Genomic DNA, 27128 nt, shown 5'->3' with positions numbered 1-27128 from the left:
TAAATTTGCCCAGGGTGCCATTTCCCCTAAGAATCATGGACTCCTAGGGCGGCAAAGGAGCTCAGGAGGTCGTTGAGTCCAACCCCCTGCCCAAAGCAGGATCAACCCCAACTAAGTCCTCCCAGCCAGGACTTTGGCAAGCTGGGACTTAAACACCTCCAGGGATGGAGATTCCACCACCTCTCTAGGTAACACGTTCCAGTGCGTCACCATCTCCTGGGGAAATAGTTTTTCCTAATATCCAACCTACACCTCCAGTTCCAGTTCTGTAACTTCAGACCGTTGCTCCTTGTTCTGCCATCCGTCACCACCAAGAACAGCCTCTGTCCATCCTCCTTAAGAGCCCCCGTCAGGCAGTTGGAGGCTGCTATCGAATCGCCCCTCAGTCTTCTCTTCTGCAAACTAAATAACCCCAAATCCCTCAGCCTCTCCTTGTAGGTCGGCCAGCCGTGCTCAAGACACTCTCCCAAGAAGCCCTCTCAGGCAGCAGGTCAGGTGCAAGGTCCATCCTCTCCTCTTGCTGCCCTTACTGGGCTGCCAACCATATCGCCCCCTCTTTCCCGTCTCCCTCCTGCTGCCCAGGTAGAGAGGCCAGGGATCAGCTGCTGTGGGTCTGCTGCCTCATGAAGCAGCTTTCAGACTCGGAGACATTGCTGGAGCTGAGCACCAAGCCCTGAACGTTTGTGCGGCTGGGACACCAGCTGCCCATATCACGCCTCTGACGGCAGAGTTTTCCCAGGCCTGGGGGCAAGGCTGCAGGTGGGGAAGGGAAACAGGTGCACCAAGGGCCTAGCTGAGCCCCTGAGGCATGGGCCCCTCTCTGCCTGCCCGGGAGCTACCCAGCTCAGCACAGAACTATAGCAGGGCCAGTCAGCCTGTCCCCAGCCTGGAGAGTGCCTGAGCAGGGCAGGGCTGGGGGAGCTGTTCCCCACGGCCAGAGCCTTCCTGATTCTGACTGTGACTGCTCTGACCCCTAGTGGCCACTCTGCAGTGTGCGAGGAATTCCTTCCCCACCTGCCTCCCCGGGGAGGGATTGTATGAGAGCCCTGCACAGGCCTCTTTGTACAAAAAAGCCATCAAGTAGCACTTTAAAGACTAACCAAATAATTGATTAGGTGATGAGCTTTCCTGGGACAGACCCACTTCTTCAGACCAGAGCCATAGTCTTTAAAGTGCTACTTGACGGCTTTTTTTGTTTTGATAGGATATAGACTAGCCCGGCTCCCTCTCAGGCCTATTGGTGTAATTCCTCCGGCTGCTTCTACACATGCCACCTCCCAGTTTGAAGCAGGCTGATGAGGTGCCTGCTTGTGCCTTCGCAGGTGAGCAATGGGACACTGAGGATTGCCAGCGTGGAGCGGGCCAGTGCTGGCACCTACACGTGCCACGCCTCCAGCAAGGAGGGCTCAGTCACACACACCACCCGGCTGCTGGTTCAAGGTACGGTGGGGGGGGAGGTGTCCGTGGCCCTCTCCGTGCTCAGCGGGGTCCTGCCATGTGGTCCGGCAGAGACCTGCAGCCTGTCCGAGCAGGAGTGGCTCCGTGTGCGCATGCACGAGGACACACACACACGCAGGGAGGTGCGGAGTCTCTTAGCTGGACTTGGCCTCCCCCTCCGCACGTGCGGCCCAAAGAAAGATCTGTCAGGGCTGGTCCTCCCCGTCCCGCAGCCCCCTGAGGCCCTGTTAGCCGCTCGCATCCCCCACAGCTGGATCCCGCTCACTCCCCTCTCTGAGTCTGCAGCAGAACTGAAGCCTCTCTGGGAACCTTCTGTGTCCCATGGGTCCAGTCACCGCATCCCCTCCCTGTCAGGCAAGCTCTGCCCCGAGCCTCACTCTGCCCCCTGTGTGCACCAGGGCCCCCCGTCATCGTGGTGCCTCCTCAGAACGTCACGGTCAACGTCACCCAGGATGCCTTCCTGGCCTGCCAGGCCGAGGCCTACCCCGGCAACCTCGCCTACAGCTGGTTGCAGGGGGACAGCAACGTCCATCACCTCAGGTACATGGTGCTGTGGGGGTGGGGGCAGCAGGTGGGGTGAGCACTGTCTCTTGTGGGGGTGGGCAGGGAACGGGGGGGGGGCTCCATGTCTCTGCACACACGCCCGCCCCTGTGCGTTCACCGGCACACACCCATTGCACTCACGCTAACAGGCAGACCCCCATGCACGCACGCCTCTGCGCTCACGTGCTGCCGCTTCCCCCAGTGCACTCGTGCGCGCACCCGTGCACTCTCCCCCTGCTGCACGTGCACAAGTCTCGTAGACATTCGGGTCAGAAGGGGCCATGGCAAGCGGCTAGTCTGCATGCTGCAGGCCGCCAGCGCCAAATTTGCAGAGTTCCCAGGGCTCGAGCAATTTGTTCACATTCACAACTGCTGCAGTCTGCCCCGAGGTGCCTGGGTCTGTGAACTGCTGGGCCCCAACACCGACAGATCATGGGTTTTAGCCTTCGAGTTACAGAGAAGCCACCATTTACACCAGTGTGTGTTTGCCGGTAACGCGCGCCCCATGCTGCAGGGAAAGGTGAACCCCCCTCCAGCTCCCTGCCAGTCTGACCTGTGGGAAATTCCTTCCCGAGCCCAAAGAGGGTGATCACTGAGGCCCTGAGCCTGTGAGCAAGACCCTCCAATCTGACACCTCCCCACCTAGTCGCTGGCCACACCTCGGCTACCCGCCATTGCAAGCCCTCCGCTCTGAGCATCCCTCCTAACACTGATCCAGCTCAGGCTCGAAACCAGTTAGGTTGTGGCCCCCACTGCTCCCTGGGGAGCCTGTTCCAGCATTTCACCCCTCGGGAGGTTCCAAACCTTTGGCGAATTTCACACCTCACCATGCCGCCGCCACAGCCACTCACTCCTTGCCCACCCCACACAGCTCCCTGGACCACGGGAGCCCATTCGCATGGCCGTGGGGGCAGAAGCTGGGCCCCAGCGGCCAGGTGCCATGGTGAGGCTGTGAGCGTGGCCATGGGGGCTGTGGCTGGGCTCCAGTGCATGGGTGGTTTTAGGGGCTGCTGAGCTAGTGAGATAAATTGGGAGCTACGGCTGTGCCCTGAACCCTACTCTGGAAGCTACCTGTGGTTTGGGTTCTGGCTCACTGGGGCAGCTCCTGCCAGGCTCCTGACTCTGCCCCCTCCCGCCCTTCCAGCCACCTGCAGTCTCGTGTTCGTGTCCTGGTGGACGGGAGCCTTTTGCTCCAGAAAACGACCCCGGACGACGCTGGCAAATACACCTGTGTTCCTAGCAATGGGCTGGGGAGACCACCCTCTGCCTCAGCCTTTCTCACGGTGCTGTGTAAGGTCCAGCTGCCCCTTCCCTCCCTATGCTGCGTAAGGGCCGCCCATGCCCCACTCTGCCCTTGCTCAGGGGCCCCGTCCTACCCAGACATCCTGGCTCCTGTGCCCCTGATGGCCCCACTTGTTCGGTGGGGCGGGGAAATGCCTCTGGCCTGCGACCTCCCGCTTCACGGCCTGGAGCCTGGGAGGGAACAGTTCATGCCCTTCCCTGGCCTTCAGCCAGCCTCCCTGTCCAGGTGCTCTGACTTGGGGTATGACTGGGAGAATGCACAGCTCCTGGTGCTGCTCCTACCAGGGCTCGTCCCTGCCTGTGGGCTGGCAGCACACTACCCACATGGCTGCCACGCCCCGTGTCCCAGCCCCTGCGCTGTGGGTCGCTGAGCTCACCCAGGCCTTGACAATGTGATGCCTGTTGGTTCCTTGCAGATCCAGCCCAGGTGACCAACATGCCACCGGATACCCTCTTGCCTATGGGGATGCAGGGCATGATCCAGTGTCCCACCAGAGCCAACCCTCCTCTTCTCTCTATCAGCTGGACCAAGGACGGGCATCCCCTGGAGCTTGATAAGGTACTGACTGTGCCAGGCTCCCTGGAAACTCAGCCTCTGGCCCACACCTGCAGGCAGGGGGTTGCGTGCTGACCTGTCTCTGCCCTTGCAGTTCCCTGGCTGGTCCATGGCACCTGATGGGTCCATTGTCATCGCCACAGGGAACGATGATGCCTTGGGGATTTACACCTGCACTCCTTACAACAGCTACGGCACGGCTGGCCCCTCCGCACCTACCCGCGTCATACTCAAGGTGAGAGGGATCGGCCTGCTCCTCAGGCTGGCTGAGCAGAGGCATGGCTGGGCCTGGGGCAGGTGCCGGATGGCCCCACGCAGCCCTGCCCCCTGGTGTGTTCATCCTGTTGTAGTCAGTGGGCCCAGAGAACTTCAGGTGCGAACATGACGCTGTGGTCGTACAGAACTAAATGGTCAGATGTGGTTAGAGCTTTTGAGTGCAGAGATCTTGGCCAGCACAGGCCCATAACAAACTCCCAGGGGGATTTTAACCGTGCATTACAGATACCTAAGAAAAGGAGTTACTTAGTAGTCTCCATTTCAAATGACTAAGATTTGTATGTTTGTAGTAACTCTTGTACCTGTCCCACTTAGCTGTAGAATTTTTACCTGGCAAAATATCCTTGTTTGACAGTTTTTAGGTGGGATTAAAGACAGTGGCTATGTCTACACAGAGAGAAAACTTCGACATGGCCGTGCTAATGGCCGAATCGAAGGATACTAATGAGGCGCTGAAATGCATATCAGCGTCTCATTAGCATTCCACCGGCCACGGCACTTGGAAATTGCAGCTTTTGGCTCCCGCACGGCTTGTCCAGACGGGGGTCCTTTTTGAAAGGACCCCGCCAACTTTGAAATCCCCTTATTCCTATCAGCAGAGTTGCTCAAGACCCTTCCTATAAAAACGCAGGAACAAATCTACACAGACGCACCCCTTGAACCCAAACCAGGTTTATTCTGCCTTCTACCCAAGATCCATAAACCTGGGAATCCCGGATGCCCCATCATCTCAGGCATTGGCACCCTCACCACAGGATTGTCTGTATTTGTGGACTCTCTACTTAGACCCTATGCTACCAGCACTTCCAGCTTTCTTTGAGGTACCACTAACTTCCTTAAGAAACTATAGTGCATTGGTGACCTTCCTGAAAACACCATCCCGGCCACCGTGAATGTAGAGGCCCTTTAGACCAATATCCCCCATGAAGATGGACTCCAAGCTGTTAGGAACATTATCCCTGATGAGATCGAGGCACAAATGGTGGCGGAGCTTTGTGACTTTGTCCTCACCCACAACTATTTCAGATTTGAGGACAATTTATACCTTCAAATCAGTGGCACTGCTATGGGCACCCGCATGACCCCGCAGTATACCAACATTTTTATGGCTGACCTGGGACAGCACTTCCTCGGTTCTCGTCCCCTAGCGCCCCTCCTCTACTTGCGCTACATTGATGATACCTTCATCATCTGGACCCATGGGAAGGAAGCTCTTGAAGAGTTCCACCCTAATTTCAACAGTTTCCACCCCACCATCAACCTTAGCCTGGACCAGGCCACACAAGAGATCCACTTCCTGGACACTACTGTGCAGATAAGTGATGGCACATTAATACCACCCCATACTGAAAACCCACAGACCGCTATGCTTATCTACATGCCTCCAGCTTCCATCCAGAGCATACTACACAATCCATTGTATACAGCGAGGCCCTCAGGTACAACCATATTTGCTCCAATCCGTCAGACAGAGACAAACCTTTACCAAGCTTTCCTCAAACTACAATACCCCTCTAAAGAAGTGAAGAAACAGAATGGCAGAGCCAGGCAGCCACCCAGAAGCCACCTGCTACAAGACAGGCCTCGCAAAGGAAATGAGAGAACAACACTGGCCATCATATACAGCCCCCAGCTAAGCCTCACCAACACATCATTAGTGATCTGCAACCCATCCTGGACAATGATCCTTTGCTCTCACAGACCTTGGGAGGCAGGCCTGTCCTCACCTACAGACAGCCTGCCAACCTTAAACAAATTCTCACCAGCAACTATAGATCACAACACAGTAACTCTAAACCTGGAACCAATCCCTGCAACAAACCTCAGTACCAACTCTGCCCACATATCTACACCAGCGATATCATCACAGGACCTAACATCAACAATACTATCAGGGGCTCCTTTACCTGCACATCTACTAATATAATATATGCCATCATGTGCCAGCAATGCCCCACTGTAATTTACATTAGCCAAACTGGACAGTCTCTACATAAAAGAATAAATGGATGTAAATCGGACATCAGGAATGGTAACATACATAAACACTTCAATCTCCCTGGACACTCAAGCTGTGTCTACACGTGCATGCTACTTCGAAGTAGCGGCACTAACTTTGAAATAGCGCCCGTCACGGCTACACGTGTTGGGCGCTATTTCGATGTTAACATCGACGTTAGGCGGTGAGACGTCGAAGCCGCTAACCCCATGAGAGGATGGGAATAGCGCCCTACTTCGAAGTTGAACGTCGAAGTAGGGCACGTGTAGACGATCCGCGTCCCGCAACATCGAAATAGTGGGGTCCGCCATGGCGGCCATCAGCTGAGGGGTTGAGAGACGCGCTCTCTCCAGCCCCTGCGGGGCTCTATGGTCACCGTGTGCAGCAGCCCTTAGTCCAGGGCTTCTGGCTGCTGCTGCGGCAGCTGGGGATCCATGCTGCATGCACAGGGTCTGCAACCAGTTGTCGGCTCTGTGGATCTTGTGTTGTTTAGTGCAACTGTGTCTGGGAGGGGCCCTTTAAGGGAGCGGCTTGCTGTTGAGTCCGCCCTGTGACCCTGTCTGCAGCTGCGCCTGGCACCCTTATTTCGATGTGTGCTACTTTGGCGTGTAGACGTTCCCTCGCAGCGCCTATTTCGATGTGGTGCTGCACAACGTCGATGTTGAACGTCGACGTTGCCAGCCCTGGAGGACGTGTAGACGTTATTCATCGAAATAGTCTATTGCGATGTCGCTACATCAAAATAAGCTACTTCGATGTAGGCTTCACGTGTAGACGTAGCTTCAGTTACAGATTTAAAAGTAGCAGTCCTACCACAAAAAAAATTTCAAAAATTAAATGGAGAGAGAAATCTCTGAGCTGCAATTTATTTGCAAATTTGATTCCATCAGCCAAGGATTTAACAGAGACTGAGAGTGGTTAGCCACTTACAAAAGCAGTTTCTCAGCTATGGAAGTTCACACCTCCAGATTAGAATCTGACAATAGGCCACATCCACCCCCCCACTGATCTGACTTGTTTTTTCTCCTCTCTTGATGTATACAACTGATAATGGGCCTTTTCCACCCTGACAGAATAGACCGTGTCAGCTCCGGCCCTCCTTTTTATTGGGACCCCCCTCTTTAAATACCCATCTGAAACCCCCGCCCCCAACTCATGCGTCTGAGAAAGTGGGTCTTTGCCCACAAAAGCTGATGCTCCAAAATACCTGTTAGTCTATAAGGTGCCCCAGGACTTCTTGTTGTTCTCAAAGATACAGACTAACCCGTCTACCTCTCTGTTACTGAGTTCTGAGGCTGAGAATGGACTGTGGCGGGCTGCCTTCACCCCTCCCTATATGCCCTTGTACTGGAGCATGAGTGGCATAAGGTACAGGGGAGAAACTGTGAGCACAGCTAGCACAAAAGCCCCGAATCGAAAGTGCATGGGTACGTGTATCCTCACCTGGAGCACCCCCAGGTACCAAACATCTCAAATGCCGGTTGCTGTGCAAGATAAATACCTTGTCCTCTGTGGCAAGCTGGAGCATCGCACGCCAGCACCACTCACTGACTGGTGGGGTGGACCCTGCTGCAGCACATGAAGTTCCCTAGGGCACCAGGATGGACCGTGCTTGGAAACAGAAGTAAAGTAAAGCACACGAGGGAATCTTTGGTGCACAGTGGCAGGGTCTGCGCGGACGCTAGCTCAGGTTGATGGGCACCCCAGCCCGCCATGACTTGCGTGGGCAGAGAGACGGGTGCAGAGCGATGGGAAAGTGAAGAAGCGAGGTTAGAAAGGAAGAGGACGCGGGATGGCGGGTGACAGCCAGAGGAGGGGAGCAGCGGCGGTCAGGGCTCTGCCGGAGGTGGTAACTTCTTCTTTCTGGGCCTGTGCCGGTCAGGAGCATCAGGGCAGCGAAGGCCACGTGGAGTCAGAGCCCCTCCCGCACTCCCAGGAGACTGCTGAGCTGGTGGCTTACGTTCCCCCTAAGCTGTTCAGCTGTGTAGCTTCCTATCAGGCTCGCCCAGGGCCTCAGGGCTGCCGAGCTGAGAGAGAGACACCTTTCCCCAGGACCTGAAGCTGCTGGGGCCGGTGGAGGGGAGCACCTCTCCCTGGCAGTCCAGCATAGAGCTGCCACCACCGGCAGAGGGGGGTCCCTCCCTGCTGGCCCAGATTGAGCTGCTATGGCTGGTGGAGCAGAGTTCTGTCTCCCTCTCATACCTTCCCCCACCGACGTCCCTGGTTCCAACCGGCTGGGACATTCTGCAACTGTGGGTCTGCTTCCCACAGTTAAGTGCCCAGTTGGGGCAGACGTCCAGGCCCCATTAGAGCAGCCCTGTCCCTGCTGCCGCCCTGTGCCCCCATCTCTGCATCCTCAGCGAAGTTGGGTAGTGGCACTCAGCCCTGAGAGCTACTGTGCAGGGCTCTCTGTCTGCTCTGCTCCCTGGCCCGCTCCAAGTCCTAGCCCCTGGGTCCGGGCCAGCGCCACCTCCTGCCTGGCCTAAGCTGCTGAGCCCCGAGCCCTCTGCCTGCCTGTCCCGCTCCCCCTGCCTCTGACTGGGATGTTGAGCTGCCCCCGACGTGTGTGTTCCAGGAGCCTCCCGTGTTCACCCTGCGCCCCAAGGAGGAGTACTTCCAGGAGGTGGGCCGGGAGCTGGTGATCCCGTGCACTGCCCAGGGAGACCCCCCACCTACCATCACCTGGACAAAGGTAGGGAGGTTGCAGCTCTGGGTTCAGATGGGACCGGACTGGGGATCCTGGGCTCTGGAACTGGCCTGGCCTCACTTTCCCCTGCCTGTGGTTTGGTGCTAGCTCCGAGGAGCTAAGCCTGTGGCTGCTGTGGCTACGAGCTGTCACTGCCTAGTCCCTGGGGACTTGGCCCAGGGCCACCCCCCAGCAGATTTCCCGCAGCAGTGTGACGCAGCCCAGACCTGCAAGGCTCCGCGAGCTGACCCACTCTGCTGCAGGACTGGGCTCAGTGCTACAGGGCTGCGAGCTCCCCTGTGCAGGAGCATGGGCCCGGCCCAGCTGCCCCCTGCAGCTCATGCCTGATAGGCAGAGCCTTGGCAATGGGGGTGACCCTGTTATTTATTCCTCAGGCTCTGCCTACCCCCTCAGCCCTTCCCGAGCGCAGGGTGGGGGTCTCCTTCCAGGCAGCCCCGTTCCCCTGGGAAAGCAGTGCACCCGGGCTCTGCGGTCCTGATCCTGCTCTGCCCTGACTCTGAGTGAGACATCATCCCAGACGCTGTGTAGGGCCATTCCTAGGGGGAGCGAATGACATGACCTGGGGTCCCACCCCTTCCCCCCCATCCCCAAGCTACCCGGCCCGGGGGATTACCGGGGGCCTGGCTCTGGCAGCAGGCTGCCATCTGTGCTCCCTGGTGGCAGGTAGCAGAGCGACCCTGGACACAGCCCAGCCCGTTCCACCCTCTCCCCACCGTGTCGCTTTGCGTCCCGCTGCTGGTGTGTGCGGTGGGGAGGGGCTGGTGTGCTCCCCCAGACGGTGAGCACGGGTGACCGTCCCGCCCCTTCCCCCAAGCAACGGGGCTGGGAGCTGGTGGAGTCGCAAGGGCTGGGCCCTGTTGCTCTGTTTCCCGCTGCAGTTGCGTGAGGGGGCAGGTCTGATCTCTGGTCCCCGAGGCCCCCACTAGTCCCCCAGGCTGTCCTGCAAAGTGTGGGGCCTGGGGCAGTTCCCCGAACCATCCCATGGATGGGACAGCTCTGCCACTGCCCCTCCCTGGGCTGCACTTTTCCCATCTGCCTCTGGGGCAGCAGGCGCAAGGCACTTGGTGATGAATACGGTCCTGGCCCTGGTGCATGGGAAGCAAGCTCGCTCTGGGCACTGGCTGGGTTATGGCCTGGACTCTCCTCAGCCCCCCACTGCGCTCACCTAGATGGGTGCCGCCCTCTCCCCCAGTCTGTGCCTGCTTGCTGGCCTGACACCCCGCCCCTAATCTGCACGTGTGGGGCTCAGCCCCCCTCAGTTTGCAGCCCAGCCTGCCTTAGTCCCTCCCGCAGAGAAGGACAATGGCTCTGGTGGGCTCAGGACCCCTGGGGTGGGGCTGGCCTGGGCTGCTGGTCTCAGCATGGCTCTGCCTTTGCTCTGCAGCTGGGGAGCCCAGGGCAGAGCGGCGCCCAGGTGGATGGGAACAGCAGCCTGGTCTTCCGGCCTCTGACTAAGGAGCAGCACGGGGCCTGGGCATGCACGGCCAGCAACCAGGTGGCCCAGATCAGCACCACCACCTCCGTCTACGTGCTGGGTGAGTTGGGCCCTGCTGGCATGACCGCCCGCAGCCCGCGGTGGGCAGGAGGCCTGGCAAGGCATTGGGACTGGGAGGAGGAAGCTGTGTGTGCGTATGCAGGAGAGGCAGTGGTAGTGTGTATGTGGGGGTGGGTGGTGGCATGTGGGTTGGGGGCTCGGGGTTGGGGTGAGCGGTTGTGGGGGGGGCTCAGGGGCCAGCTGCATGTGTGGGGGCTGGGGGGTGGCTGGGGGGCTCAGTGGGGATGGGTGGCTGTGTGTGGGGCATGGCGGGGGGGGTCAGGGTGGGGATGGACAGCTGCGTGTGGGGATGGTTCAGGGTGGGGGCTGGGTGGCGGGGGGGCGCAGGTATGGAAAGGTGGCTGTGGGTGGGCTGGTGGCCATGGGTGCGGGGTCAAGGTGGGGATGGGTGGCTGTGGGGGACTCCGGGGGGGGTTGGGCAGCTGTGGGGGGCGTGGCTGTGGAGGGGTCAGGTTGTGGGTGGGTGGCTGGGGGGCTCAGGGTGGGGTCAAGCGGCCGTGGGGGTCGGGGGGGCAGCTGTGCGCATGCCTGGCAGGCGGCTCGTGCCACACACGGGAATGCCTTGTCTAACCTACGTGAGACGAACACCCGGTCTCCTCATCCCAGACCCATATCGCCCTGGAATCCGTGTTGGGTTCGGCCTGTGCCCTGCTCCGCTGGGCACTGCCAGGGGCTGCCAGTGTGGGAGGGGCGTGGGAGTGGTGTGCCCAGCCGAGCAGCCTCCCAGCCACACCTCCTGGCACAGCCCCTCCCTTCAGCAGCCCACAGCCAGAGGTGGTCCCCACCCTGTGCCTGGCACCTGCCCGTTCATCGGGAGGGGGGACAATCAGGCTCGGTGGCGCTCTGCCCCTGCAGCTCCCAGCCAGGACCTGAGCCCTCGGAGAGCTGTGCAGATGGCTCCTGGCTCACGCCACCCCGACCATGGCTGTCTCCACCAGGCACCAGCCCTCATGCCGTCACCAACGTCTCGGTGCTGCCCCTGCTGCTGGCCGCCAACGTCTCGTGGGAGCCGGGATTTGACGGGGGATACTTCCAGAGGTTCAGCGTCTGGTACACCCCACTGTGAGTGCCAGCAGGAGCGCGTGACCCCAGAGCCTATGGCACAGGCCAGCCCTGGGTGTGGGCACGCTGGGAAGGAGCTCTTGGCCCCTGCGGCATGGGCGTACCCCTACGCTGGCCCTGGGTGTGGCCACACTTGGAGGGTGGGGGGCTCTCGGCTCCCTGCAGAGCCCATGGCACAGGCCAGCGGATCCTTGCCCCCATGCAGAGCAGACGTAACATGGGAGCTCCCGACTCCCAGCAGGTGGAGGCTGTGTCCTTGCACCCTCGGGAGGGGCCAGTGGGGGGGGCTCCCAGGCACAGGTTCTCAGAGCAGGGGGTTGGTGTGGGGCTGGACCCCGGCAGTGACTCCAGCTCACCTGTTCTGTCTCCTCAGGGTGAAGCACTTGAACCGGCCCCATCATGACTGGGTGTCGCTGACGGTGCCGGTGGGGGCAAGGCACCTCGTGGTGGAGAACCTGCAGCCGGCCACCGGCTACCAGTTCAGTGTCCTGTCCCAGAACAAGCTGGGCAGCGGGCCCTTCAGTGAGATCGTCACCTCCTTCCCCCTGGGTGAGAGAACCTTGGGTGCCCCTCCCCCAAGTAACGACCCCCATTGGCAACCATGTGCGCTGGCTTCCCTCCTCCCGCTGTCAGCCCTGAGGATGGCCCCCCCCCCGCCCATACTCCTGAGCTTTGGGCCCCGAACCCCCAGTGCCTCTGGGAACTGGGCTCCCTCCTTGCCCCCATCAACCCTGAAAACGGCCTCACCACCACTTGCATCCTGGGACCGGGCCTGCCCCACCAGCACCTGTAAGAACCGGGCTCCCTTCTCTGATCCCTCCAGCTCGAGGAATGGCTCCCCCACTGTCTGTGCCCCTGAGAACCCAGCCCCACCACCAGCATCTCCGGGAATTGGGCTCCTCTTCCCTGCTCCACCCGCTTGCCCCTGGCAACCTTGAGAGCGGTTCCGTCACCCACATCCCTAGGACTGGGCTCCCATCTTCCCCGCTGCCAGCCCAGGAACAGCTCCCCCTCCGTCTGCATCCCTTAAAGCCATGCCCTCACCATGCACAGCCTGGGAACTGGGTTCTCTCCTCCTCCTCTGCCAGCCCCAGGTGCATGTTGGGGGAGGAATAGCTCAGTGGTTTGAGCCTTGGCCTGCTAAACCCATGGTTGTGAGCTCAATCCTTAAGGAGACTGTTTAGGGACTGGGGCAGATAGATGTCAGGGGTGGTGCTTGGTCCTGCTAAGAGGACAGGGGACTGGACTAGATAACCTCCCGAGGTCCCTTCTAGTTCTAGGAGATGTGTGTCTCCAATTAACTTTTTTATTAATTTTCTCCCTCTGCACACCCCCCTGAGAACCAGGCCTTGCCTTAGCCCCCAGGAATGCCTCTGCCCCCAGTACTCCCTCCTTCAAGAATGGGCATCTCCCACTCAAGCTGGCAATGGTTCTTCCACCCCAGTGCCCTCCTCCCCCACGAATAGGTCTTCCCACCAGCCTGGGAATGGCTTCCCCACTGCCAGACCCCTCCTACCCCGGGAACAATTCTTCTCCCCTGGGAACACCCACCACTACGCCTGGACACAGTGCTGCCACCTGGAGAGGGGACCTCACCCTCACCTTCACCAGCCACTGGCCACCCCGGGAACTCCTGGGAGAGAGTCCCTTTCTCTCAGCTGATACCAGGGCTGTCAGGCCACCCTGCCCTGCCCCCAGCCTGAGCTGGTCCAGCTCTGCCCCCAGGGAGGTGCCAATCACTGAGGAAGGAAAATGCTTCCCAGCCACCTGCCCAAGATCTCTTCCCCAAACGGCTGCCCCGCAGCTCCCCCACAGCACTATCCCAAATGGCCACCCTGGGGCTCCCCTCCCCCGAATGGCTGCTGGGGGCTCCCCTCCCCCGAATGGGTGCCTAGGGGCTCCCCTCTATGAAATGGCTGCCTTGGGAGCTCCCCTCCCACAACTGGCTGCTGGGGGCCCCTCTTCCCCGAATGGCTGCCCCAGGGACTCCCTGAATAGACCCCCAGGGACTCCCCTCCCCCCAAGGGGCCTCCCTGGTTTCGTTCATCACTGTCTCTTTTCCCCTCAGGTTTCCTGACGACTGAGGAGCCTCCTGAGCCACCCACCACAGCCGCCCCTGTCTTTCTGTCCCCCCCACAGTCCCTGACAGCCAATGAGACCTCACGCGGGGTCCTGCTGCAGTGGGAGCCCCCGTTGCAGCTCTCCGTGGCCCTGACCGGCTACGCCCTGGAGTTACGGCAGGACCAGGGCGGCTGGGAGGTCCTGGATGGCTCCATCCCCAGCACGACAACCCAGGTCCTGGTGCCAGGACTCATCAAGGTTTGTGGGAGTCCCCGACCTGCCAGCCACTGGGTCTTGCTCTGAGTCTTTCTAGACAGGGTCTCCCCCAGCACTGCTGCAATTGGCAGCCCGAGCCCTGGGCACTGAGCTGGGAAGGGTGTCGCCCTGGGCTCAAGGATGGGGCTAGCTGACAGCACACCCAGCCTGCTTCACAGCTTCCTTCACGCTGCTCTGCTGGCATTCCTGCCCCTGGCTGGCTCTGTGGACCTTGGAGGGGAGGGCAGCGCCACATGGCAGCGGCTCCCAGCTCTCCAGGCTGATGCCTGGGGCTTCCCGCGCTGAGGGAAGCCCTGGGCCCAGGACTCACAGGGCTCACTGTGGAGTCTCTGCCCTGGCTCTGCAGGCTGCTGAGCTCTCAGGAAAACAGCGGGCCCCGAAAGGGAAACAGGGGCCCACACAGCCTGGTGGGCGCAGGTCACGGTGGGTCATGGCACGTCCTCTCACCCAGCGGGCCACTGGGAGTGGGAACAGGTTTCTGCTCTTCTCCAGTGCTGGCCCCGGGCAGTTCGTATGTCCTGGAAGGGGCTGGCCGGAAGGGGCTCTGCTTGTCCTCAAGTGTCAGTGCCCCGTTCAGAGGTGCTTTCAGACGGTGCATCCAGTGCTGGGGTGGAACCCCTCGGCTCTCTGCGTACACTGCTGTGGCCCTGCAGACTGTGGGTCCTGTGGCAGGAGCTGCCTGTGGGCAGGGCCGTGTGCCAGTGGGGAAGAGCTGGGCTGCACCCTTAACGCTGCCTCTCTGCGCTCCCAGGACGCCTTCTACGAGTTCCGCCTGGTGGCCTTTGCCGGCAGCTACATCAGTTACCCCAGCAACACTGTGAACGTCTCCACGGCAGGTGAGTTCTGCGCGTTCCTGCACAGCCTGCCGTGCCCTGGCAGGGTGCTCGGGGTGCAGGGGAAGGACTCCTGTGCTGCCCCCTCAGCCATGGGCCTAAGTCCCTGCACCCGAACCAGGCCAGCAGGGAGTGACGAGCGATGGAACTGGGCCTTGTGCCCAAGCAGAGGGCCCCTCCTGCCAGTAGGTGAGTGTCTGGGGGTTGATTGCCCCCAAAGGGAGGAGCCTGACAACCCCTCCCCCTGAGGTCTGTCTGAGGCCTCTCTCTGTCACCTTGTGCAGGTATGGAGGTGTATCCATCCCGCACTCAGCTGCCCGAGCTCCTGCCGCAGCCCGTGCTAGCCGGCGTCATTGGAGGCGTCTGCTTCCTCAGCGTAGCTGTGATCTTCGGCACCATGGTGGCTTGCGTCATGAACCGCCGGCGTGCTGCCCGCCTGCGGAAACGCAGACAAGGTAGGGACCTGGCCTGCAGCTGCCGAGGCCAGGAGCACGGCAGGAGGGGGAGCCTTGTTGGGTGACCCAGAAACACAATGGCTGATGCGGGGAGTCCTATGTGGGTCAGGAGTCATTTCCCACGCAGGTGGCCCAGGTGGGAACACAGGTGGGAAAGGAAGTGGGGATGTAACCCAGGTTGTGTGACAGCCTCTCTGAGCTGGTGGGGTGGGGAGAGCCCAGAGGAGTGGGGTGCTGGGGTCAGGTTGCACGGGGTGCTCACGACCTCACGACCGGTGTGGCCAAAGGCGGGACTTCAAAGTGGTGCGGTTTCCCCCTTTGGCTTGTGTTTGATCGGGGCTGGTGCGGGTTAGCTGCAGCCATTGGGAGGCTAAAGAACAACCGGCTACTGTAGTGAGCCACTATCCCTGGAGAGCGTGCCAGGTCGTTCTTAGTTGGTGGAGCGATTTATCCCCGGAGACTGTCCCAAGTCGCTGATCTCGCAGGGTTACACTGGTGCTGTTTTCCTGAGTAGAGGAGGTCTGGGATCCCCTTGATCCCTGCCCCTCTACCCTCCCTTCATCTGCTGCACCCTCCAAGAAGAGCAAAACCTGCCCAGGGTACGTCCCCTACTGGGAAGGGCTGGGGAGGCCAAGGGACTGGGTGGGAAATGGGACACAGGGGGTTTCTAGGGGGCACTAGTTCTGATCCAGCCCCAGGGCAGTAAGGCCGATAACCCGTCCCCGATGGCTGTCAAGTGGCTGTGGGCGCTGGGGGAATTTATGCCAGTTGCTCCCAAGCAGGAGGTCCCTCCCCCAACCCTTGGGGGCCCTGGGGGAGTGCCTGGGAGCCAAGGGCAGGTGTGGGCCACTGCAGCCTCCTCATTGCTCATTGACTTGCTTGCCATGTGATCCCCCTGTGTTCTCATAACCTTCCAGATCCACCAATTGTCTACTCCCCCGGCAAGAAGCTTCCACCTCCACAGTAAGTTGTGTCATTCCATGGCATCATCCTGTCCCGCCCACGCTCCCTGTGCCACGCCGTTCTGCTTTGCTTCCCTCATTCGCTGCCCGCTGACGCAGGGAGGGGCTTCGAGCGGGACGGGGGCACTGGAACCTGGCCACTGGGGTGCAGCTGAAGTGAAGGGGCCACCCCTACACTGGCCACGCTGTGGGGTGCACTTTGCTCCCCAGCCCTGCAGTCAGACCCTTTCCTCTCAGGGCTGGTGGGGGGCAGGGGCTGACCTCCGTTCTGCCGTGAATGTGCCGGTCAGGTTGGGTGGGGGAACAAGGAGGCTGGAGGTCCGGGCGTCCCCCCAGCAGTTCCTCTCTCTCTCGGCAGAAATTCTCACGGCTCTGGCAGCCCCGACAGCATAGGGAAGCTGAAGCTGCATGCCTCCCCCTACCAGAGCTGGCGCCGCACCCTGCTGTGGGGGGAGAAGGCCGGCACCAGTCTGGGCCTCACCCTGGCCAGTGGCCCTCGGACCAGCTCTAAGTACACGCTGTACGAAAGCCATATCGGCGACGCAGGGCCCCTGGAGCGCATCTCCCGGGGCCCCGATGGGCGCTTTGTGGTGGAGACGGACAAGCAGCCCTGGGAGGTCTTCCCTTGCGCCCCCAAGATGGAGCTGTACCCCGAGCCTGCCCCCGCCCTGCCTGAGCAAAGCCTGCCGGCACCCTATCTGCAGGTGTACGCTGTCCCGGAGGCCGAGGAGCCCATCTGGCAGAGGGGAGTGCCCCTGCGGCCCACGGGCCAGGCCCGCAGAGAAGCCAAGTCCTCTGGGTACCGCCAGGGCCGCTACTTCGACTACAGCAGCAGCAGCCCCATGGACGAAGCCAAGCCCTTGTGCATCGTCAACATCAGCCCCGTGGCCTCCCCAGCGCCCCTGCCCTGCAGCGCTGGGGAGGAGGGGCGGGCTGGCCCGTGGGGTGAGGGGCGCTGCCAGAGCCCAGCCAGCCTGCTGCGCCACGCTCCAGGCCCTGAGGGCTCCCCCCTGCTCAGCAGCCTTCCGAGCACCCCACCTCTGGCTGGCCCCAAGCCACTGAGCTCTGAGTGCCCGAGCAGCCAGCAGAGAGCCAGCTCCTCGGCCCAGAGTGGGATCCTGCAATACCTGAGCCTGCCGTTCTTCAAGGAGATGAGCGTGGATGGGGACTGGCCTCTGCAGGAAGAGCCCCGCAATCCCCCAGCCCCGGACAGCACAGAGGCCACCCTGCTAGGGGAGGGGACTCCCATCCAGAGCAGGGAGGGGGCGGCCTGCCTGGACTACATGGACACACATGTCACCGCAGAGGCTCCTCTGGAGCAGCCCACCACCAACGCGCTCCTGAAACCACCAGAGCCACAGGTGGGCCCTGCCAAGGCCGCGCTGCCCGGGAGCACGGTGTGGCCGGGCTACCCCAGCCCCGGCTCTGACCTGCTCCAGGCTAAGGAACAGTCCCTGGTGCCCACAGACAGCAGCAGGACTGAGCCGATGTGCACATCCATCTCCTCGGAGCCCAGCTGGGCCCTGGGCCTGCTGGGGCAGCCGCAACCAGGAGTGCTGCTGGAAGCACAGGTTCCTGAGAAGCACCCAGCCCTGGACACCCTCTGCCTGCAGGACCCCACCGCCGAGAAGCTGCTGCGGGGCAGCCTGACCAGCCAGAGCAGCGGCCGGGGAAGCGTGTCCTTCCTGAGACCCCCCTCGCTGGCGCTGTCACTGGCAGGCACCTACCTCAGCTCCCCGCTAGGGGAACCAGCTGGCTGGCAGAGCGGAGGCGAGTCTGGGGGCTCTGTGGCAGAGGAGGGCAGGCCGAGGAAGGAGCTGGCCATCGCCACTGTCAGCAAGAGGTGAGCCCCGGAGGCTAGGATGGGGGACAAAACCCAGGATTCCTGGGCTCTAGTCCCAGCCCCAGTGCTGCATTGGGGCTGAGGGGAGCTATCCGAGGGCACCCCAAATCTGGCACTCCCAGCCTGGAAAGCAGCGGCTGTCACGTTAGCCACCAAGGCCCCAAACACCCTGCCCGGCCCCTTCCCTCGCAGCGAGCCAAGGGTGAAACGCCCTTCTGTGTGGCCAGGGGACCATAAAGAGCCCCAGCACAGCACAGCACTGCCCACTGCAGGGGCTGGAGACAAGCCTAAGCTGCTGCGGGCAGAGCCCCCACTGGCCCTCTCCTCTCATGAGTGAGTCTGTCCTTCCCAGTGCTCACAGGAGCTGGTGCCTTGCTGCTAGGCTCTTTGTCCCCTGGGCGGTGGAGTGGGGGGCCCAGCCTGCCCTGGCTTTGCTGTGTGGGGTGGAAGCCAGCCAGACCTCTGCAGGAAGGGGCAGACCATGCAGGTGGCTGGTCCGTGGGGTAGAGAGAGAGCACAAAGCCTGTGAAATTCCTGGAGATTTCGCGTGGGGCAGCGTGTCCTTGACACTAGAAATCAGGGACCCGACCGCCCCGGATGTGAGGCTTATTACAATGAGTTACTACTTGTGAAGAACCCCCCCGCCCCCATGCTGTCCTTCCACGCTGGAGGGGTGTTACCAGCTGTGGAGCAGGGACTGGGCTCCATGACTTCCTGAGGTCTCTTCCACCCTATGAAGCTATGATTCCACCTGGAACGGTCCCTTGAAATGTGCTTCAAGCCAGCTCCTGGGGCTCCTCAGCATCCCCCCGCCCCACCCCCGCAGCCACCTGCTGCTCTCCGCTGGCCCCTCTGTGCCTCCCTTGGGAGCAGGGCCGGCCAGCCACTTCAGGGACAGGCACTCAGCACCCTCCGTGTGGGAAAGGGGGCTGGACTGGCCCCCCAGAAAGCTTTCCCCACGACAAGTGATTAGCTTGCTCTCTTCCAAGGGGTATTCCACACAGAGCTCAGCTCACACCCCAGGGCCACTGGGGGGCCCTCTGCACCCAGCCCAGCTCACACCCACAGGGCACTATGGGGAGGCACTGTACCCAGCTCGGCTCCCGCAGGGCATTGTGGGAAGGATTGCTGCCCATCCAGGTTCCTGAGGTAGCTGTCTCCCGTCTCTGTCCAGGTGCTCAGTGCTGCCTGTTGACACGTGCTGAGTGGCAGACCTGGCTGTGGGCAACTCCTGTGCAGCCCAGGGAGCAGCAGGTGCACCGGTGGGGAAGGAAGCCATGTCGGGGGACACTCACTCCCTGGCTGGGGACCCAAGTGGCCAGGCAGGGAGTGCCCGGCCAATGAGCTGGGAGACAGTGTGCGGCTCCGGGTGCAGGTCAGAGAGCCCAGGCTGAGCCCAGCAGTCGGCTTTGCTTCCTGGGCCTGACCGGTAGGTGTTGCCCTGGGCCCAAGCCATGCCCTGGGTCTGCGATGGTGGGACACTGGGCCCTCGCTCCCACTCTGAGCCATGGAGCTGTGCTCTGCTGGCCCCAGGGCAGTGCTGGGGTGGCAGTGGGGCAGCCTTCGCTCTCCGTTTTGCCCTCTCCTCAAAGCAGTGGGCCTTGGCTCCCATCAGTGCCCCAGCTGCTAACATACCCCCGTGCCTCTGCCCAGCAGGAGGAATACGTCTGTGGATGAGAATTACGAGTGGGACTCAGAGTTTGCGCTGGAATCAGACATCCTGGAGGCACTGCAGCTGTACCGCAGCGGGGACCCCAGGCGGCCCATCTCCACCATCGCTGTGAGGGAGCTGGAGCGGCAGAGTGAGTGAGCAGAGCATCGGGCAGTGCCATGTGCAGAGCGGCAGGGAGCTCCTGCCTGCACCCCGACCACCAAGTCCCAGCGTCCTGCCCTTGAGGCCTCTCTGCTGTTCCAGGGGCCTGTGGGGCTCCTACCTCCCTGCCCTGGACTCTTGTGCGGGGCATGAGGGTGTGAGTATAAACAGCTGCCACATCCTACCCCAGAGGTGGCTGCATCTCCCTGGGGGAAGCAAATAACGTCAGTAGTGTGCTTTGGGTTCCAGGGCTCTGGGATTAACCCCAGCCAAACTCCCCTGCACTCCCCCACCATGTCCCTGAATGAGCCGTGCAGAGACACCCAGAAGTCTTGCCCGGGGCTCACGTGGCCCAGCCTGAGCAGCTGATCATGTGAACCACAGGAGCAGCCAGACACTGGAAGCTGCGAGGCCTAGGGGATCAGGGCTGTGGGCTTGTCACAGAGATGCAGGTCGGGTGCTCTAGGAAAGTCCTGGGCAGGCCCTTCAACGTGTCAGCCTCTTTGGGTCACGCTCTCACGAGGAGAAGCCGCTTGGCTTCACCGCCTCCTGGGACCGAACCTTGGAGCGTCGCCCTGCGATGGACACCCGGGGAGACCTGAACTCCTAAAGGGAGCAGTGCCCCCACCTGCAGTGTGTGCCGGGACCCCCAGGCGGTGCGGGCGGAAGGGAAGCAGCAGGGTTTATTAGCTGCCTGGCACAGTCCCTGGTTAGCCCAGAGAACAGAAAGTTACAGCACGGTCCAACTTGGTCAGCACAGAGCACACTGGTCCCTCTGTATCCCAGGGCAGAAGCATCTCCTGCTGCAGCACCCCTCACCTCCCCACCCCAGCAGGCCCCTTGGCCATCCTTTGTTCTCCAGCCCTCCCTGATCTGTCCCCTTTGCCGGCTTGCAGGTGCCAAAGCTCCCAGTGATGGCAGTGGCTCCCCAGGGAACTCCAAGTCGGTGGACACCCTGGAGGCGCCAGGCTCCCCTCCAGCCCTGGCCAGCCCGGAGGCTCGCTGTGCGGCCCTGCGGGAGGAGTTTCTGGCGTACCGGCGCCGCAGGGAGGCCGTCCAGCAGCGCAGGCAGCGGACCAGCAGCCGCAGTTACAAGGAGCGCTTTGAGCAGGCCACGCTGCTCTGAGGCATGCACCCCACTCTCGGGCACAGCCTGGCATGGCTGAGCTGGCAAAGAGTGGGCTGGGGGGGCAGAATGTCTCCGCAGCACCCGGCTGGGCAGATGCCACACCCCACCTTGGGATTGCTGGCACTGCCTGAGGCCCAGCCAGCACCTCCCACATGCACACTGGGACGGGACTCAGCAGCCCCTTCCAGCAGCCCATCTGCCGGGCTCTCCTAGGCCTGGGGGGAGCTTGTGCCTGGCACGCAGCCAACGAGGTGCAGTTAGGCCAGTCCAGACCCTTGTACAGCACATGGGTCGGCAGCTGTGGAGCAAGATGAGCCCAGGCCCAGCCCCTACCCCAGAGACAGCATTTGCCACAGGCTGCATCCCTTCCTGCTGGCCCTGGGCACCTGGATCTCCCATGGGCCGGCCCCAGGAGACATGCTCTAGGGCTGTGCCACCCGAGGACAGGGCCGGGCCATGGGCCAAGGGAGCCTCATGGGGGCTGGGTGGAGCCCAGAGGCATCTGTAACAGAATAAAGAGAACTGCATCAACGTTGGCTGCCCGTGAGTGACAGACCGGGCTGGGAGGGGAAAGGGGCCAAGGCTGGCCAAAGGGAACCCCCTCTCCAGCTCCTGGCCCTGTGCAGCACAGTGCCTTCCCCCCTCTGAGCTGGGCACACAGCTGGTATCGCGCCACGGTTTCCTGCAGGTCTGGCCTGCTTGTGGGCCCTGCAGCAAGGGCAGGACAAGCCTGGCAGTGGCACATAGATCCTCCTGCCTCTGCAGCTGGGGGCACCTGGCTAGTGATGAGGCCAGCTGGGAGTTGAAAACTGAGGGCGGTGCTCCTGGCCTGGTGCTGGGCAAGGCTGAGTACTGCGCTGGGCGGGGGCCCTGTGGTCTTGCACTCGCAGCCAGCTGCTGCACTTAGCTGCCCTGGCTCAGGAGGGCCAGGGCCTGTGCCTAGCTCAGGCTCACCTCGGCTTGGCAGGTGCCCCCTCCCCTCTGGCAGTGGCGCCTCCAGGGCCGTGTGGGCAGAGGGGCGCCCGGCGGACTGGGCTGTGTGCACATGCCCAGGGCTGGCAGCGTGAAATCCAGCAAGGCTGCTGCTGCGTGATTCCCTGGCCAGCGCCCCGAGTGAGGGGCGGCCCCAGGCAGCGCCAGCTCTGGAGCGACTCCTGGCACAGGCAGGGTTAACAGCTGCCGGCGGATGTGCTGCACTTCCTCTCGTCCCAAATTTGGCCATGGTGGGGCAGGTCACGTGATGGGGGAGGGGCTGGGCTGGGGCGCCCCAGAGCCAGGGACTAAAACCCTGCCCCACAGAGCCTCCCTCCCCCATAATAACTGCCTGGCCCTGCCCCACAGAGCCTCCCTCCCCCATAATAACTGCCTGGCCCTGCCCCACAGACCTTCCCTCCCCCATACTGGGAGCCTGCCACCCCCCGGCCCCTGCCTGGCCCTGCCCCATGGGCCCCTCCATCCCTCCCTCCCCCATACTGACCTCTGCCTGGCCCTGCCCCATGGACCCCTCCCTTCCCCACATGGGGCACCTGCTGCCCCCTTTGTACCCTCCACTGCTCTGCATGCCCTGCACTGTGTTCCCCACCCAGTATCCCATCTCCGACAGCGGGGGCTTTCCTTCGTCCTCCCCTCCACAATCTCTGCCCCATGGACCCCCAGCCTGCCCATGTCCCTGTGCCATAGACCATCTCCCCCCACTTCCCAGTCACCCCAACCCAGGGGCCTGCCCCTTCCTCATCACAGGCGCCCTCCCCATGCTCCTCCCTCCACACACTCCAAGAGCCTTCCCTGCCCCTCCAGCAGCCCCCTCCTCCCTGCACATGGTGTTCCCCAGCCCCTTGCCCCCCCATTGACCTCTAACCTCCCTTGCCCTGGCCCTACCCCCACTCCCGCTCCCCCCCAGTGTCTGTCTGATCCACCCCCATACCATAGACTTTCCTGCAGCACCTCCTGCCCTGTCCCTACCCTTGCTTCCCTCCCCAGGGCTCTCCCAAGCCAGGGCAGGAGCAGCCTGGGAATCCCTGGGGAGGAGGGGTGCTTTCCCCCATCTGTCCCCCAGCATGCTGCCCCCAGTGCATATTGCCCCCTCCCCCCAGCTGGGTCCCCATTGCTTAACTCAGCTGCCCAGCCCAGAGAGCTGGGCATCCCTGCCAGGTGTTGGGGAGCCTGGTCAGGCAGCTCCCGTCCCAGTGCTCCCATTGCCAGGTTGTAGCAGCCCCAGAGCTTGCCACCTGGGGGTCCTGCAGCCCTCCTCACCCCAGAGGTTGCTCAGCCCCAGGCTGTGCTGCTGCCCAGCCTCTGCCAGGCTACAGACACCCCTTGCCGAGACCAGGGCACTGCTCTCTGGCACATCCCCACTGAGCCAGCCCACAGCCGCACACTGCCTTGGGCTGGCGGGGGGGCCCTGGTGCTGGGACTGGGGCCAGGGTGCTGCTGGGGGTGGGGGCGAGCATTGGCCCCCCTTTTAACATGGGTGTGGCGAGGGGGCCATGCCACTGCGAAGCACGGCCCCTACCAGCTCCGCTTCACGCCTGCCTCAGGCTTGCAGCAGTTTGGCAGGGCAACAAGCTATCCCCATGGGAAAAAGGGGGGCCTGGCTGCTGGGCCGTCCCCCAGCTCTGGCACCAGTGCCCCCCAACCCCACCATGCATCTCCAAAGAAGCCAGCAGTTTCCACCCCAGGCCTGGCTAGGACCTAGCCTGGGGCTGAGCACTGTCCTGCTCGGGCCAGGGCTACAGAGCAACTGCGCTAGTGGATGTGCCGCCCCCAGCCCTGCCCCCTCCCCTGTGCCAGCCCAGGGAGGGGTTGTGCCACTTGTGCCTTGGGGCTGCCACGGAGTCACAGCCACAGACCCTGGGGAGGGCAGAACCCCTGGCTGTTGCCCAAGCCCAACCGCTGCCACCCTCACCAAGCAAGAGCAGAGCCCCCGACCCGGTCTCCAGGCTGCCCCCTGGCAGCAGGTGCTGTACACACCCTCTGGGACAGACCTGGGGTCTCCAGCTGCTGGGTGGGGGGCATGTCCCTGTTCTCTCTGCACATGGGCATCAAAGTGCTGGTTCCAGCATCTCGCAGGGCAGGGCCTGGAGCATGACCTGCCTGGGCATGGTGCTGCAGCCAGCCGGAGTGCCATCTGCCTGGAGACATGGCACCCCCACCCCTCCCCAGCACACAGCTTGGCTGGGGTGGCAGCTGGGGGGTGTATAAGCCACTACTGCTCTAGGTCTGGCCCCATATTAGTGCCAGCTGTTCCACGAGGGCTGGAGCTCACCACAGCGTGAGCATCCCCAGCCCCTGCCTCAGCACCGGGGGGACGCTGGGGGCTGGGGAAGGCAGGCTGGGGGCAGGGCAGCCATGCCACTCGCTGGCTTCCCAGAGCTCCGTGAGCTGGGGACCAGCACCCCATTGTGGGGGTGGGGTGGACATTGGGCTGTGGCCATAGAGGGGGCTGGGGCCTCTGGTGGAAGGGGAGTGGCTGAGGACTGATCACCCACCGTCCTTCACGAAGCTGATTCTGTGCCCCTGTGTTTCAGCTGGCTGAGAAACGACTTGCTTACAAAATCAGACAAATACAGGCGCCTCACAGGCTCTGCGACTGCAGACGTGCTGCCAACCTCCCACGTTCCACAGCAGCCCGAATCTTACCCCTGCCGTTCGGCGCGCTGCCGGAGCCTGCGTTTCACGTGCGCCCCTCGGCTGATGCCCGAGCCCCAGCACTGAGGCTGAAGCACGTGACTGGGCTTTGCAGGGCCTTCCGTGGCAGGCAGCCGTGGACCTTTTCCACCCTCTAATGCTGGCCTTGTGCATGCAACACCCCTAACGCATCCCTTGAGCCCCCCACCCCAGCAGCAGCAACCCCCAGGCTGAGAACATGGCTTAAAGGGGTTGTGTGCCCCCAGACGACCTCTGAGTCCCCTGGGGTACACAAACGCCTGGCTGAGGCCTGCCCAGCGAAAGGCTATAGCACCCCCTAATGAGGTTGTTATACCAGCTGGGAGTTCTCAGTACAGACCTGGCCTTAGTGGCAAATCACGTTCATTGCAGCTCTAGGGGCCAGTGCACTTGTGTGGCTAAATCAGCATTACGCCATCGACCAGCACGCCAGAACTCATGCAGCTGTCAGGAGAGCAGCCCTCCAATCCGTGAGTCCGTGACTCCAACCCCACCTCTGGGGGCAAGAGGTTGGCATGGATGTGAACTAGCACTCAAAGAAGAAAAGACAGTTACTCACCGTCTTGTAACTGTGGTTCTTTCAGACCCTCCTTCTCTCCTGTTGGAATAGCCAGCAAGAAGGAACCAAACGGGTGGGGCAGCTGGGTTGCTGGGATTATACATAGAGTGCCAGAAAGGGGCTGGTCAACCCCTCCAATGGTGGTGGCTGGGGAAGAAGTTTCCAATATCTGTGCACATGGTGTGCGCACACCTGATTGGAATGGACGTTGTCAAGGCTGATCCCGTTCTGACACTGAGTGCAGAACCTGGGGCCCAACAAGAGACCTTAAAAATACCTGACTTCTATATACACTTCTGCTTAAAAGCTTCCCAAGGTCCCAGATTCCCTGACCCTGGGAGATAGCTGCCACCACCCAAGTGAGAAAACTGCCCTTTTAGACCCCAGGAAGACACACTTGGGATATCTCCCAGGGGTAACCCCACACTCTTAACCCTCCTTTAGGAGACAGCTTGAAAATAAAGAGAAAACAAACTGCGATATCTCGGTCTTAGGCCTGGATACACACAGAACCTCCTCTACATCACAGGAATCAAATCTTCGCCTTAACAAGGGTGGTTTTGTTGGCAAAACAAAGAAGACATACTTGTTAAGTATACTTGGTTGCTAGGTGTTCCAGAGCAACTAAAAAAAAAAAAAATAAAACACACAGAATTACTTCCCTGGGATTCAGTTTAAAAGTTACAGGGCACGAGGGGTACATCAGCCAGCCTGAGAAGTCCTGCACCAAACTCAAAATAAAAAAAAATAACCTGATTGCATCTATTAGAGATGCTAGGACCATATGTTTGGAGCCGACGCTTTCTTCTGCAGACGGACCATCCTGCTGTGAAGTGGCTCCACACAATCAAAGCGATTAACAAGAAACTTCTCTGGTGGAGTTTAGCTCTCCAAGACTGGTACACAACACATCTCAGGAGCTTCTAACAAAGTGGCTGATGAAGTCTCCCAGGAGAGCTTCATGTACTCAGTCAGTTAAAACTGTCTCTGTAATCTGAGCCATGGTAATCCATGTCTGTGAGGGATCTTGTTTGGCTCTTCACACGGTACTGAATTTACTATGTGCATGTACTCCATTAACTATGTTTTCTCTTAGACCTCCAGGAGGAAATCAGAGGCAGTGTGGACCAGGCTGGCCAGCACCATCTGTGATTTGGGGGGGGTGTGATGGATGGGAGGACTATCCCTTTCTAGAATCCCAGTTTTCAGTTAACTAGGTTGCCTGTAGAGGGTTAAAGCCAGAGAAAGGGGGTCCTGAGTTGGCAAGCTGCCAGGTGAGCATATGGGAAGAAAGAGCGGGATTTTTGAATTGAAGCAACAAGAAGACCCGTGGCACCTTATAGACTAACACATATTGTGGAGCATAAGCTTTCATGGGCAAAGACCGTGTTGTCTGCGGGGTGAGTCCTTTTGTGTGGCCAGAGTTGAGACAGAGATGGATTAAGGCTGGTACCAGGCTTGGAAGTTTTCAGTAATATTCAGGCCTTGAGAGCAACCTTGGAATACCAGATATGTGAGCAGAAAGGAAATGTTGACAGTCTTCCTTGGTAATCTGGGAGCAAGCCAAACAACGTGTGTTTTGATATGGCTAAAAGTGACCAGCTAAGAACAATGTGTAGGCTGTACTTACACCCTGGGGTACTCCCTCCTGGGAAGCAGGCACCCTGAAAAGGCGTGGTGGCAGGGCCATGCTGAGGGAGGGAGGGGATGGGGTCAGGGCAACCCCCCCCACGTGCCCCAGGCATGGGGTCAAGACAAACCCCGCCCCCACACCTCAGGCCTTGCCCCACTCCCTTACTCCTCTACACCAGGGCAAAAAGTGTTACTTGGAGCCAAGGGCCAGGTGCAGCAGAGGCAGTGGGGGGTCACCCCCCCCACTCACCAGGCAGGTGGTGGGAGTGGCAGCCTGTTCTGCCCTCCCAGCCCCCTATGTCTCACCTCTCCCCAGAGAGCAGGAGCTGGAGGAGTGCTCTGTTCCTCACCCCTGTGCACAAGCGAGGCCCAGTGGGCCGGGAGGGTGGCACGGCGCGGCACAGCACAGCTGGGGGAAGGTTGTTGCTCCTGCCGCCGTGT

General features: G+C 61.2%; 1 protein-coding gene across 4 annotated transcripts in view; it reads left to right on the top strand.

Moving 5' to 3' along the window:
• The window catches only part of IGSF9 (immunoglobulin superfamily member 9), a 44455-nt gene extending 23094 nt beyond the window's left edge, over positions 1 to 21361 (top strand). For 3 of the 4 annotated variants that reach the window (XM_074980695.1, XM_074980696.1, XM_074980697.1), the window contains exons 6-21: positions 1323 to 1440; positions 1857 to 1998; positions 3146 to 3291; positions 3720 to 3862; positions 3954 to 4094; positions 8710 to 8826; positions 10226 to 10376; positions 11335 to 11458; positions 11832 to 12007; positions 13527 to 13777; positions 14547 to 14631; positions 14913 to 15083; positions 16001 to 16046; positions 16404 to 17888; positions 19542 to 19690; positions 20598 to 21361. In XM_074980695.1, coding sequence (XP_074836796.1) covers positions 1323 to 1440; positions 1857 to 1998; positions 3146 to 3291; positions 3720 to 3862; positions 3954 to 4094; positions 8710 to 8826; positions 10226 to 10376; positions 11335 to 11458; positions 11832 to 12007; positions 13527 to 13777; positions 14547 to 14631; positions 14913 to 15083; positions 16001 to 16046; positions 16404 to 17888; positions 19542 to 19690; positions 20598 to 20827 — 3675 coding nt within the window. In that variant the 3' untranslated portion in view covers positions 20828 to 21361. The remainder of the gene's footprint in view (positions 1 to 1322; positions 1441 to 1856; positions 1999 to 3145; positions 3292 to 3719; positions 3863 to 3953; positions 4095 to 8709; positions 8827 to 10225; positions 10377 to 11334; positions 11459 to 11831; positions 12008 to 13526; positions 13778 to 14546; positions 14632 to 14912; positions 15084 to 16000; positions 16047 to 16403; positions 17889 to 19541; positions 19691 to 20597) is intronic. The other variant, XM_074980698.1, reaches the window with a different exon arrangement.
• The last annotated feature ends 5767 nt before the right edge of the window (positions 21362 to 27128 follow it).

Source organism: Carettochelys insculpta, chromosome 30 (genome assembly GCF_033958435.1).
Source record: "Carettochelys insculpta isolate YL-2023 chromosome 30, ASM3395843v1, whole genome shotgun sequence".
In the NCBI taxonomy this organism is placed as follows: domain Eukaryota; kingdom Metazoa; phylum Chordata; order Testudines; family Carettochelyidae; genus Carettochelys; species Carettochelys insculpta.
Note: the sequence above shows the minus strand (reverse complement) of the source record. Positions and strands in the feature narration are given on the sequence as shown.